Source organism: Myotis myotis, unplaced genomic scaffold (genome assembly GCF_014108235.1).
Source record: "Myotis myotis isolate mMyoMyo1 unplaced genomic scaffold, mMyoMyo1.p scaffold_m19_p_5, whole genome shotgun sequence".
Taxonomy (NCBI): Eukaryota; Metazoa; Chordata; class Mammalia; order Chiroptera; family Vespertilionidae; genus Myotis; species Myotis myotis.
In genome coordinates, this window is record NW_023416357.1 from 34,638,532 (window position 1) to 34,652,151 (window position 13,620).

Below are 13,620 nucleotides of genomic sequence, written 5' to 3' on the forward strand. Positions count from 1 at the left end.
TGTAGTTGCACAATCTACACTTGAGGTTTGTGGACTGAGCCCACACATAAAGTCTCTCTTGCCCTAGCCAGTTGGCTCAGTGGATAGAGTGTCGGCCCAGAGTGTGGACTGAAGGGTCCTAGGTTTGATTCCAGTCAAGAGCACATACCTTGGTTGCAGGCTCAATCCCTGGCCTTGGTCAGGGCGTTTGTGGGAGACAACCAATAAATGTGACTCTCATCGACATTTCTGTTACTATGTCTCTCCCCCTCCCTTCCTCTCTCTCTAAAAATCAATGGAAAAATATCCTCGGGCGAGGATTAACAACAACAAAAAAGATACTTGAACCCTGGCCAGTGTGGCTCAGTTAAGCATCTTCCAATGCACCAAGAGGTCGCAGGTTCAATTCCAGGTCAGGGCACATGCCCAGGTTGCGGACTCCATTCCCAATTAGGGGCGTGCTGGAGGCAGTCCATTGATGTTTCTCTCATCAATGTTTCTCTCTAAAATCAATAAAAACATATATTTTAAAAATAGACACTTGATGTCTCTGTTGACATCTTTGTGGCTAAGATGAGGATATGCCTGGATAATCATTAGTCAGGTGAATTCCTAGCTATTGAAACCACTTAAGAGAGTTGAATAATGATTCACATTAAAAGTTTTGGGAGCCGTAACCGGTTTGGCTCAGTGGATAGAGCGTCAGCCTGCTGACTGAAGGGTCCCAGGTTCTATTCCGGTCAAGGGCATGTACCTTGGTTGTGGGCACATACCCAGTGGGAGGTGTGCAGGAGGCAGCTGATCGATGTTTCTCTCTCATCGATGTTTCTATCTCCCTTCCTCTCTGTAAAAAAAATCAATAAAATATATATTTTTAAAAAATTTTGGGAAATTTCTAGTTCTTTGGGTGAAGACACAAGAAATTCCATAGACAGTATTATTTATTTATTTATTTTGCATCTACTTTTTCTTTTTCATTATCATTATTAGCTAAGGTATTACAAATAACTGTGTCCTCATCCCCCCCATTAGCCCCCAATTCCCCCCCTCCTGCCCCACACACTCATGCTCCCATCCCCCTGTTGTCCATGTCCATTGGTTTGGCTTATATACATGTATACAAGTCCTTCGGTTGCTCTCTTCCCCTTACCCCCGCCCTCCCCTACTTTCCTTCTGGGGATTGATAGCCTGATCGCTGTTTCTCAGTCTTTGGGTCTGTCCCTTTTCATCAGTCTATGTTGTTCTCTATAATCCACAAATGAGTGAGATCATGTGATATTTATCTTTCTCTGACTGGCTTATTTCACTTAGCATAATGCTCTCCATTTCCATCCACGCTGTTGCAAAAGGCAAGAGTTCCTTTTTTTTTTTTTTTTACTGCAGCATAGTATTCCATTGTGTAGATGTACCACAGTTTTCTAATCCACTCATCTGCTGATGGGCACTTAGGCTGTTTCCAAATCTTAGCTATGGTGAATTGTGCTGCTATGAACATAGGGGTGCATATATCCTTTCTGATTGGCGTTTCTGGTTTCTTGGGATATATTCCTAGTAGTGGGATCACTGGGTCAAATGGGAGTTCCATTTTTAGTTTTTTGAGGTAGCTCCATACTGTTCTCCACAGTAGCTGCACCAGTCTGCATTCCCACCAGCAGTGCAGACGGGTTCCTTTTTCTCCACATCCTCTCCAACACTTGTTGTTTGTTGATTTGTTGATGATAGCCATTCTGACAGGTGTGAGATGATAACGCATTGTCATTTTGATTTGCATCTCTTGTATAATTAGTGACTTTGAGCATGTTTTCATATGTCTTTCGACCTTCTGCATGTCCTCTTTCGAAAAGTGTCTATCTAGGTCCGTTGCCCATTTTTTTATTGGATTGTTTATCTTCCTTTAAGTTTCATGAGATCCCTGTAAATGTTGGAAATTAAACCCTTATCAGTGGTATCATTGTTCTCCCATGTAGTGGGTCTTCTTGTTGTTTTGTTGATGGTTTCCTTTGCTGTGCAAAAGCTTTTTATTTTGATGTAGTCCCATTTGTTTATTTTCTCTTTAGTTTCCATTGCCCTAGGAGCATTATCAGAGAAGAAATTCCTTCGGCATATGTTTGCAATTTCGCTGCCTGTGGATTCCTCTAGTATTTTTATGGTTTCCCGATAGACAGTATTATTAAATTTACAGATAACAGCAGGAATGTTTAAATATGACATTATTAAGATTTAGGTAGCTTAAGAGGGAGAACCAAGATGGCGGCATAGGTTAACGCCGGAGTTTGCTGCTTTGAACAACTACTTCAAAAGTGAAACCAAAAAACGGAAGGGACATCACCCAGAACCACAGGAACGCTGGCTGAGTGGAAGTCCTACAACTAGGAGGAAAGAGAAACGCATACGGACACTCAGAGGAGGCGCAGTGCTGAAGTCAAATTCTGAGGTGCGGAGTGCGCGGAGCGGGCTGGCGGCGGAGGGCCCGGTTGGCGTTTTCAATCGGGAGGGAGTCGCAGACTCTGAGCTCCAGATCCGGGCGAGTCTTTAGGGACCCAGACTCAAACGGGAGAAGCGGGACTGTCTGGCTTCGGTCAGAGCGAGTGCAGCTTTCTCTCTGAGCTTTGCAGCGGGTGCTGGGACTCAGAGAGGCAGAGCCCCTGGGGACAGGACTGAGAGCCACCATAACTGCTCTCTCCGGCCCACCCTGTTGATCCTGTTCTACCCGCCCCGCCCAAGCCCTGCACACAGGCATTTGCCGGATAGCCTCAGGCAAAGGCTAGATTAGCACCTCCCTAGAGGACAGAAGTTCTCTCACTACTGACACAGCTGATTCTCATAGCCACTTGGCCTAGAGGTCAAACCCTCCCTGGAATTAGCTACAACAATCAAGATTTAACTATAAGACTGCAAACAAAGACCACTAGGAGGTGCACCAAGGAAGCATAACAAAATGCGGAGACAAAGAAACAGGACAAAATTGTCAATGGAAGATATAGAGTTCAGAACCACACTTTTAAGGTCTCTTAAGAACTGTCTAGAAGCCGCCGATAAATGTAGTGAGATCCTCAAGAAATCTAATGAGACCCTCGATCTTATATTGGGGAACCAACTAGAAATTAAGCATACACGGACTGAAATAACGAATATTATACAGACTCCCGACAGCAGACCAGAGGAGCGCAAGAATCAAGTCAATGATTTGAAATGCGAGGAAGCAAAAAACACCCAACCGGAAAAGCAAAATGAAAAAAGAATCCAAAAATGCGAGGATAGTGTAAGGAGCCTCTGGGACAGCTTCAAGCGTACCAACATCAGAATTATAGGGGTGCCAGAAGATGAGAGAGACCAAGATATTGAAAACCTATTTGAAGAAATAATGACAGAAAACTTCCCCCACCTGGTGAAAGAAATGGACTTACAGGTCCAAGAAGCGCGGAGAACCCCAAACAAAAGGAATCCAAAGAGGACCACACCAAGACACATCATCATTAAAATGCCAAGAGCAAAAGATAAAGAGAGAATCTTAAAAACAGCAAGAGAAAGAAACTCAGTTACCTACAAGGGAATACCCATACGACTGTCAGCTGATTTCTCAACAGAAACTTTGCAGGCCAGAAGGGAGTGGCAAGAAATATTCAAAGTGATGAATACCAAGAACCTACAACCAAGATTACTTTATCCAGCAAAGCTATCATTCAGAATTGAAGGTCAGATAAAGAGCTTCACAGATAAGGAAAAGCTAAAGGAGTTCATCACCACCAAACCAGGATTATATGAAATGCTGAAAGGTATCCTTTAAGAAGAGGAAGAGGAAGAAAAAGGTAAAGATACAAATTATGAACAACAAATATGCGTCTATCAACAAGTGAATCTAAGAATCAAGTGAATAAATAATCTGATGAACAGAATGAACTGTTGATTATAATAGAATCAGGGACATAGAAAGGGAATGGACTGACTATTCCTGGGGGGGAAAGGGGTGTGGGAGATGCGGGAAGAGACTGGACAAAAATCGTGCACCTATGGATGAGGACAGTGGGTGGGGAGTGAGGGCGGAGGGTGGGGCGGGAACTGGGAGGAGGGGAGTTATGGGGGGAAAAAAAGAGCAACAAATGTAATAATCTGAACAATAAAGATTTAATTAAAAAAAAAAAAAGATTTAAATTATTTTAGTGCTGAGACCAATTTGAGATGAAGTTGGACACATTCTGTTGCCAAGGTGTAAAAGGAGGGGAACCTGACTTGATAGTGGCACTCAGAAAAAGACCTGGCAGTTTTATTTGACCAAATTCCTGTATAAGCCCGCAGTACAGCACATGCGGGCAGGGTAACAGGAGGAGAGAATGAAAACCTTACAAGATTGTATGATGGAAGGGTGTACCTAGATCAAAAGAATAAGCCCTCTGGACTCTGGTGAAGTAAGATCAGTCACAGCTAGAATATCATGTTCTGTTCTAGGTGTTGGGTTTTAAGCAGACTATGGCCAAGTATTAAGAGTAAGAACAGAAGGGTGATGACCTTGAACTTCTCAAGAGAAATACATGAGAGAATTAGGGAAGTCCCGGCTGGAGATGAATTCAGAAATGTTTTCAAATCCTTGAATGGCATGGGAGAAAGAATAGGATGATTCTGCATTGCTGCAGAAGCCAAAGCTTAGAGGAATGGTTGGAAACTGTAAGGAGGCTTCATTTCAATGTGAGGAAGCGGTTTCTAATCATTATTGTGGATTTCAAACACATTTTGCTAAAGCTATTGAGTATCCAAACAAAGCCTGTGGCTGCCGGGAGTGTTACAAAGGGGATTCCTTCTTTGAGTACACATTCGTACCAGGTCAGCTTTGAGATAAGTTTAAGGTGCAACAAATTTGTAATAATCATCAAATTTGTAATATTTCACTCAGGTGAAATATTTACATGCTGGATCTTAGAAATGGCATTTAGATGGGTGCAGCTCCCTTGTAACGCAGGGATATGGTTCAAGCATTTATTGTTTAAGCATTGCTTACTCCTCATCTGTAATCAGTGACTGCTTATCTGCAGGTTATCAGTCTTCCTGTGAGTAATCAGATAACAGGGTGGGAGGGTAAGAGTTGTATATGACCATAATAAAGCCAAAGGCTCTACAGAAAGAAAAAAGGTTTAGTTTCTTCCTTTACAGCATTTACAGTTGCCCTGTCCATTGCACCCACCACTATCTTCATCACACACTCAGAGGCAAAAACGAAACTCAGACACCCAGTTTCCTACGTGTGCTCTGCACCATATTGTGATTCTTTGAGTCATTGGTTCTATCCTACAGCCCTTGACTCACAGTGAATAGTTCGTAAATATTTTTAAAGAAACATATCTACTTTAAAATAACCTTTTGCTATAAGGGATCATTTTTTCTATAATATTGCAAAATATCTCATAAGTGAATCTAAAGCTACATAGATAGGTTCTTTTTTACACTCTGTACAAGAAGAGGCCCTTTTCCTTAGTGTACTGGAAGAGTGTGTGAGGTAGATGAAAGAAAGGTGCTTTTCGTAAAAAACAAAACAAATTTTAAAAATATATTTGTATTTTATTCTTTTTATTTATTGATTGATTTCAGAAAGAGAGAAACAGACTTGTTGTTCTACTTATTTATGCAGATCCCGCAACCTTGTAGTACCAGGATGATACTCTAACCAACTGAGCTACCTAGCCAGGGCTAAACCTAGGAATTTCTTTTTCTTTTTTAAATATATTTTATTGATTTTTTTTTTTTACAGAGAGGAAGAGAGAGGGATAGAGAGTTAGAAACATTGATGAGAGAGAAACATCAATCAGCTGCCTCCTGCACACTCCCCACTGGGTATGTGCCCGCAACCAAGGTATATGCCCTTGACTGGAATCGAACCTGGGATGGGACCTTTCAGTCCGCAGGCCGACATTCTATCCATTGAGCCAAAGCAGGGGTGGGCAAACTTTTTGACTCGAGGGCCACAATGGGTTCTTAAACTGGACCGGAGGGCCAGAACAAAAGCATGGATGGAGTGTTTGTGTGAACTAATACATGTTAACACTGCTGCTGGTGAAGGAGCGGAGGGGAGAGCAAGAGAACCCTCCGCTCTTTCGGCTCCGCGGGCCGGAGAGAACAGCCGAGCGGGCCGGATCCGGCCCACGGGCCGTAGTTTGCCCACACCTGGGTTAGGGCCTAGGAATTTCTTAATCTCTCTAGAAGATCTATGGTTCCCTAGAAGATGTATGAAAGGGGAGAGAGAGCAGATGTCCACAATTGCCTTGAAAGTATATTGAAATTTTTGTACCTAGCTTTGTGCATTTCTTGTATGGAAAGAATCCCTAGTATGCACCAGAAAATTGTAAGAACTACTGTCTTAAACAATTTGTTTTCAAACTTATGGTTTTGAATTCAATTTGAAGAATTCTTCAAATTCTTCATTTTGAAGAATTGAATACAAAGTGCCCGTGATCTTTAGGCACTGTTCTTGGTAATTAAGATACAAGAATGTCCACCCTGAATCAAGTTGCTCACAAAGTAGTGAGGGAGGCAAGTATGTTAATAATACACCGAGATAAAGTGCAGAAGAAAGGTAGGTATAAGAAGCTTTTATGTTGTTTTCTACCACACTCGACCCTTATACAGTTTAACCTTTATGCCTCAGTATTTTATGATCACATTCCACCCACCACCACAGACTTATTCCTAACCACCTGGTTGACTCCCTTTTCAGCATGTCCACAGTTGGACGAAATGGTGTTCTTCCATGTTTGTTATATCCAGGAGTTCTTAGACCCCGTGGTTAAAGGACTCACAAGAAATAGGTGAAAATACTCACTTTAACCATTATTATTCCAAAGAATAGTTCATTAATTTTTAGAGAAAGAGGAAGGGAGGGGGAGAGAGAGAAAAACATTGATGAGAGCATAACATCTATCTGAGAGCCTAACATCAATCAGCTGCCTCCTACACGATCCCCAGTGGCTGTTGAGCCTGCAACCTGGGCATATGCCTTAACCGAGCATAAGACGACACCCACCAACTGAGCCACACTGGCAAGGGCTCACTAACCATTTTTATGCATTGTGAACAAATGGTTGTAAATTCTAGCCATTAGAGGAGTGATGTGGGACTCCTGTTGACCTGGTACGTTTAATATACCCAAGAGGCATTAGTACATCCTATAAATCTAGAAAACGGGCTGTTAAGATGACCACTGAGCTATTTGGAGATGGTCCAGAATTAGTCAGGATTCTTTATTTCCTTCTCCCATCTGTGTAAATAATTTTGTGTTGCTACTAATAAGAACAGAAGGGAAAGCACCCAACTCTTCAGTCCCTTATGGACTACTAGAGGCCCAGTGCTGAATTAATGCACAGGTGGGGTTCCTCAGCCTGGCTGGTGATCAGGGCTGATTGAGGCTGGCTGGCCAGGGGTAGGGACCACAGGAGGTTAGCTGGCCAAGAGAGGTTGGCTGTGGGTGCGCATTGACCACCAGGGGGCAGCTCCTGTGTTGAGTGTCTACCCCCTGGTGGTTAGTGCACGTCATGGTGACCAGTTGACCGATCATTCGGTCAACTGGTCATAATGGTTGCTTAGGCTTTTATATATATAGATGTACCTTCTTTATATAGCAACGATTTAAGCAAATGAATGAAAGACGGAAAAACTTCAGAGTGCTGGGGCTCATGACAGGGCCTGGAACTGGACTTTAAACTTATATCCCATTTCCTTGTGCAGATGTACAGTAATTTATTTCATCCATCTTCTGGTGAACTTTCAGGTTGTTTTCACTCTTTGAACATTGCAAGCAATGCTGCCATGATTATTTTTATATCATTTTCCACATCTGTTATTTTCCACATCTGTCAGTGTATCTGTTAAATAACTCTTTAAAATGGAATTCCTGGTTCAAAGGGTAGAAGCATTTTAAATGTTGGCAGATACTGTCAACTTAAAGCCATGTTCTTACTAGTGTTAACTACAGTTGTTTAACAGGCAGTCACTGAAGATAAATGAGGAAAATTGATGATTAGCAAACAAAGCAAAAATATCTGCATGATATCACTTATGCTTTCTCACCTCATTGGGTGATGGTTACTTCTTTCAGAAAGGAGGAGGGGTTCCAGACAGGAATTTTCTTTCTCTATCAAGGGTTGGGTAGGTCCTAAAAGGAACAAAGCAGTCATCAGTCCCTTTGTATTCAGGGCAAAGTGGGAAACACCAAAAAATCTATTTTGTCATCCTTGTCCCAAATCAGATGCCTTCCTGTGGTCTCAAACATCTGTGTGACAAGTGGGACTTCTGTTGTAGCTCACAATCCAGTCACTGTTCTAAACTGCACCCGGCCCACTGTGTCTCAGCCTCAGAGATAAAGTCTTCAGCCAGAGGCTGTTCCCCTCTGTTCTGTTCAGGCAGCCGCACAGCCAGTGAATTTCCAGCTGGGATCAGGCGGCAAGAGGGAAATGTCTCGCCCTTCATCTGTCAAGGCCTGCACCCCAGTGTGTTTTCTCCTCTCATGGGTCCCTGATTGGGAAACCTTTTCTGAAGCCATTTGGGAAGGTGACCCACCTTTACATTTCCTTTCCTAGTTCTACGTTAGTTAAGGTTAGGGAAATAGGAGTGGCTTAATGGTGACTGTAAATCAGGGGTGGGGGTGGGGATGGGGGTGGGGGGGACATCCGGCCTACAGGTCCGCAAAATCATTTGGTCTGGCCCTGCCAAGGCATTAAGGGTGAGCTAACTAAATGTTTGACCAAATAGAGCAGGCTAATTTTTAAGCTGATAATTTTATGTGGCCCACAAATGATGCTATACATATCCAAATGGCCCTTGGCAAAAAAAAAAAGTTCCCCACCCCTGGTCTAAATGAAGACAGAACCACAGAGCTCAATGCTTCTGTTTTATTATTTTCATGTCAGTAATTCTTTAGTAGATAAGCTTCCTGCTGTGTTCTAAGCAGCCATAGGCAGCATCTCTTTCTCTCCTGACCTCCCTTCCTTTCATCTTTCTTTCTTCCAAAAGACTCATCAGATGGGTGGGAAAATCTGAGCAAATCCCAGTAGGAGTGTGGCAGAGGTCTGAGTCAACCAGGCCATGGATAAAGTTCTAGGTGCTTTTTAATTTTCTCACAACCTCTCATTGTAAATTACAGTCAATATTCTAGTGCCTGCAGGCTAAATAAGAGGTTCAAAAGGATTATGATAAGAGTAAATTATATGCAATGACTCCTAAAAGTAAATGCCTTTTTAAAAATGTCTGTACTTAGAAGATTTGGCTTCTTTTATTTTATTTTATTTTTAATATATTTTATTGACTTTAGAGAGGAAGGGAGAGGGAGAGAGAGATAAAAACATCAATGATGAGAGAGAATCATTGATTGGCTACCTCTTGCACGCTCCCTACTAGGTAGGGATCGAGCCCGAAACCCAGGCATGTGCCCTTGGCCAGAATTGAACCTGGGACCCTTCAGTCTGCAGGCTGACGCTCTATCCATTGAGGCAAACCAGCCAGGGCTTGGTTTCTTTTATAATTCAACCAACTTTAATATTAGCAACTTGTTCCAGGAAAGTCAGACTGCTATCTAGTTGATGGGTATCTACTGAAGTTCAGGTTCAGGAGGAAAAAAAGAAAAAAGTAGCTTAAACGTTTTTTGTTTGTTTGTTTGTTTGTTTGTCTCCTCAGTCATTACCCACAGGCTTCTGAGAAGTTGTAGGAATATGCAGGCGCAGACTCAAGGCTCAGCTTTCTCTCCAACGTTGTGGAAAGGGACTGTACGTCACGGGGCAGAGCCCCAGCTTAAACTTTTTTGTTGTTGTTGTTGTTTTAAATATATTTTATTGATTTTTTTACAGACAGGAAGGGAGAGGGATAGAGAGTTAGAAACATCGATGAGAGAGAAACATCGATCAGCTGCCTCCTACACACCCCCTACTGGGGATATGCCTGCAACAAAGGTACATGCCCTTGACTGGAATCGAACCCGGGACCCTTGAGTCCGCAGGCTGATGCTCTATCCACTGAGCCAACCCGGTTAGGGCCCAGCTTAAATGTTTTAAGCCCTAGTTTAACAGGCCAGCTAGTATCATAAAGATTGTGTGTATTTATATTCAAATCTACAAAGGCCTGATAAGTTCCTCTGTCTACCTAATGAGTTTCTCAGGAGCCTATCATAATTTACTGGGGAGTGTTAATACCGCAGCACACTGTTTTCTGTGGTGCCAGTAGCGAAATGTCCGCATGCCTGCTGCTGTCCTCGGGGACAGCAGAAATGAAGTCATTGCATTGGAGAATGAATCATGTGCCCAGGATATACTTCTCTCACCCTGAACACACTGACTCTCCCAGGTTAGGTCTCCGATCAGGCCCCTGGAAGGGTTCTAGCAGCGGTGCCACTTAAGGAACACTGCGGTTTGTAATATTTGAGGTGGTAATGACCAAGGCTGGTGTGCAGGCTGAAGTTCAGATTTGCCTGTCAGAAGGTGAATGCTGGGAGGTCAGTGTTAGAATGGAGAGCCAAGAACTTGGCAGCAGGAAGTGCCGCTATAAACTAGAGAAGTTTCAGGAATGTAAGGCGGGGAGGCACTATAATGTTCAAGAGAAGAAAGTGTTTTTGACTTCAAGGATATGCTTGATTAACAAATTAATATTTTAATTCAAGGTGAATAGGGGGAAGTTTTCTTTTCAAAAATAATAGAAGAGAATATCTAACCCATTTCCAAAGCATCTTCAGGTTTTATTAACCGTCAACAATCAAAGGCATGAGTTAGAAGAAAACTAAAAACTTCCTTATTACCTCTTATGTATAAAAATGTTTGTAGTCATGTTTTAATGGAACATTACCAAAAGTTGACCTTTACTGGGCATGCCAGGAAAATCTACCTGTCATCTAGAGACTCTAGAGCAGCGGTTCTCAACCTGTGGGTCGTGACCCCTTTGGGGTCGAACAACCCTTTCACAGGGGTCTCCTAAGACCATCGGAAAACACATACATAATTACATATTGTTTTGTGATTAATCACTATGCTTTAATTATGTTCAATTTGTAACAATGAAATTGGGGGTCACCACAACATGAGGAACTGTATTAAAGGGTCGTGGCATTAGGAAGGTTGAGAACCACTGCTCTAGAGGAAGTAAGAAAAGGAGCTGTTTGAAAAACGTGACAAGTTTGTTACATTTCTAAACAACTTAATCAATAAACAAAAGAACAAATTGTGTGGCTCAACTCTCTGGGAACCTATAACCAACATACATAACTCCCCCAACAGAGGCATCTGTCTTAGGTCTTGAAAATTATTACTTTTATCATGGTTTTTATCTTGAATATTTCTTTGTTCCCACAAAGCTCACCTTGCACCTGCACCTCTCAATATACATTCTCATACCACAATCTTTGAGTAAAGAAAATACAGTTTCAGGCTGGCTGTTTCTTTTGATACTAAGACACATAAAAGGTAAGTATGGGAAAGCAAGAGAAATTAATTTTTATTCCTTTCCCATCTGGCTTTTGCAAAGCAAACTGCAGGAGAATAGAGTATAGTCTCAATCAGCGTGCATTGTATTTCTGCCTGTCTCTCCCTCACTCTGCTCAGGATTAAATGTTCCCCTTGTCCTCAACCAAAATGGAAATATGATCTCATGTTTGTTTATTGTGTTGACTTTGTATTTCCTAGGTCAATAGGGTGTAAGTTTTGATTTACTGATGTGACTTGTTCCCACAGAAACTCTTTGGGGAGGTTGCTGGAAGCATATCCAAGTGTCGCTGAATCTCTTAGGTAGACAGTATAAAAATAGAATGGTGCTTGGAGTTGCTGAAGTGGCATCATTGAGTAGTGCCATCTCTAAGCTCCAGGTGCAAGTCCAAGGATTCTGTCAACAGGGCTGCCAAATACTAATTAAACTAAGTGGGTATCAATGCTATTCTTAAATCTTTGATCTTGGGATGTTTCCAGTAAGAAGAAAGGGGGGGATATATTCCAATTCCTATACAAAAATACAAAAATTCAGGTCACATTAAGCAAGAAATTATCAAGAAAAAAATTACTGTATCTCAACCAGTGTCTGTGTGTGTGTGTGTGTGTGTATTCTTTTCTCTCACTGTCATTTTTCTATGTAAAAAATAAAAAAACATATTTCAAAAGACAAAACAGCCTATTTAAATAAGATACATCAAGATGAAGAGATTCATAATAGCCACTACAATTTTCGATGATAAAGGAAAATTTTCAACATAGAAAACAGGATAAGTTTATGAAACTGTGGAGTTTCAAATACATAGAAAACATAAGAGAAAAAATAAATTATTGTACTTCTGAAACCAACAATGCCATTTCATTTCACAGCCATCAGATTGGCAGCAATTTATCTTTGAAGGTTGAAGATGAACACAGCCAGTAATTCCACATTAAGGTAGGCACCACCAGACACACTCTTCTGTACGTGTACCATGAGATACCTACTAGAATGTTCACAAAAGCCTTGTTCGGAATAGTGAAACAGTGAAGGAAAACAAAAGTGGATACTGCCTTGGATTATCTAAATATATAAAAGCCCAGAGACCATTATGGCGGAACAACCGGCTGCTATGACACGCATTGACCACCAGGGGGCAGACACTCAATGCAGGAGCTGCCCCCTGGTGGTCAGTGCGCTCCCACAGCGGGAGCACTGCTCAGCCAGAAGCCGGGCTCACCGCTGCCGAGCACAGCGGTGGTGGTGGGAGCCTCTCCCATCTCTGCAGCAGTGCTAATGAGTGGCAAGCCAAGTGGTAAGGAGCAAGCAGGTGGGTGGTTAGGAGCGATCCGAGGGGTCCTGGATTGTGAGAGGGCGCAGGTTGGGCTGAGGAACATCCCCCTCCCCCTGCACGAATTTCGTGCATCGGGCCTCTAGTATTTCAATAATGGGCTGTACTGCAATTAGGTACGTGAACTGAAGCTACCTATATCAATATAAATTTCATTCAAGAACAATGTTGAGCAAAAAGTGTCATTGCAAAAAGATATATTCAGGTTACCATATATATTCAAAGCAATACTATATATTTTGGATCTATACATATTAATAAAAGTGTAAAATATCCACAGGAAAATGGACACCATATTCAGGACTGTGGAGAGGGAGAATGGAGAATGGGGTCTGGGAGAGATACTTGGGGGTCTTCAACTATAACTGCAGTCTTTTAATTTTTTTCTTTAAAAACTCAATGCAAATAGGGAAAATGTGAAAAGACTTTGTTTTTTGGGGGGTGGCGTGTCAAATGATCTTTACTTGGAATTTTTTCCTGTGTAGTTCTTAACTAACTGGGCAACCCGCTGCCCCACTGCTATGTTCTGAGGCTGACAGGTTGGTGGCCATCAACACTGCAGCCCACAGACCGGGCAGTCCTCAGCATCTCTTTATGGTTCCGGAGAGTTCTCTAGCTAAAGATCGGTGCTGCCTCAGTCAGGCAATGTTGACGATCTCATAAAAAATATTTCCCTTGAGCTCAATGGTGTGTTTGTTTGTTTTTGCCAGGTCATTGCACTTGCCGTTCTTCCTACCTAGAGCATTCTTATTCTACCACCCATATTGCTGGTGCCACACTTCCCTCTGATCTTTGCTTAAACGTCACCTTCCCAATGATGAGATCCCTGACTACCCTACTGAAAAGAGCAGCACATGCCCCCCCCC

General features: G+C 42.3%; 1 protein-coding gene across 1 annotated transcript in view; it reads left to right on the plus strand.

Moving 5' to 3' along the window:
• Positions 1–12,360, plus strand: part of NLN (neurolysin) — a 96,592-nt gene extending 84,232 nt beyond the window's left edge. Inside the window, exon 14 of the mRNA XM_036310883.1 lies at positions 12,294–12,360. Within this exon, the coding sequence (XP_036166776.1) occupies positions 12,294–12,329 (36 nt within the window). The 3' untranslated portion in view covers positions 12,330–12,360. The remainder of the gene's footprint in view (positions 1–12,293) is intronic.
• The last annotated feature ends 1,260 nt before the right edge of the window (positions 12,361–13,620 follow it).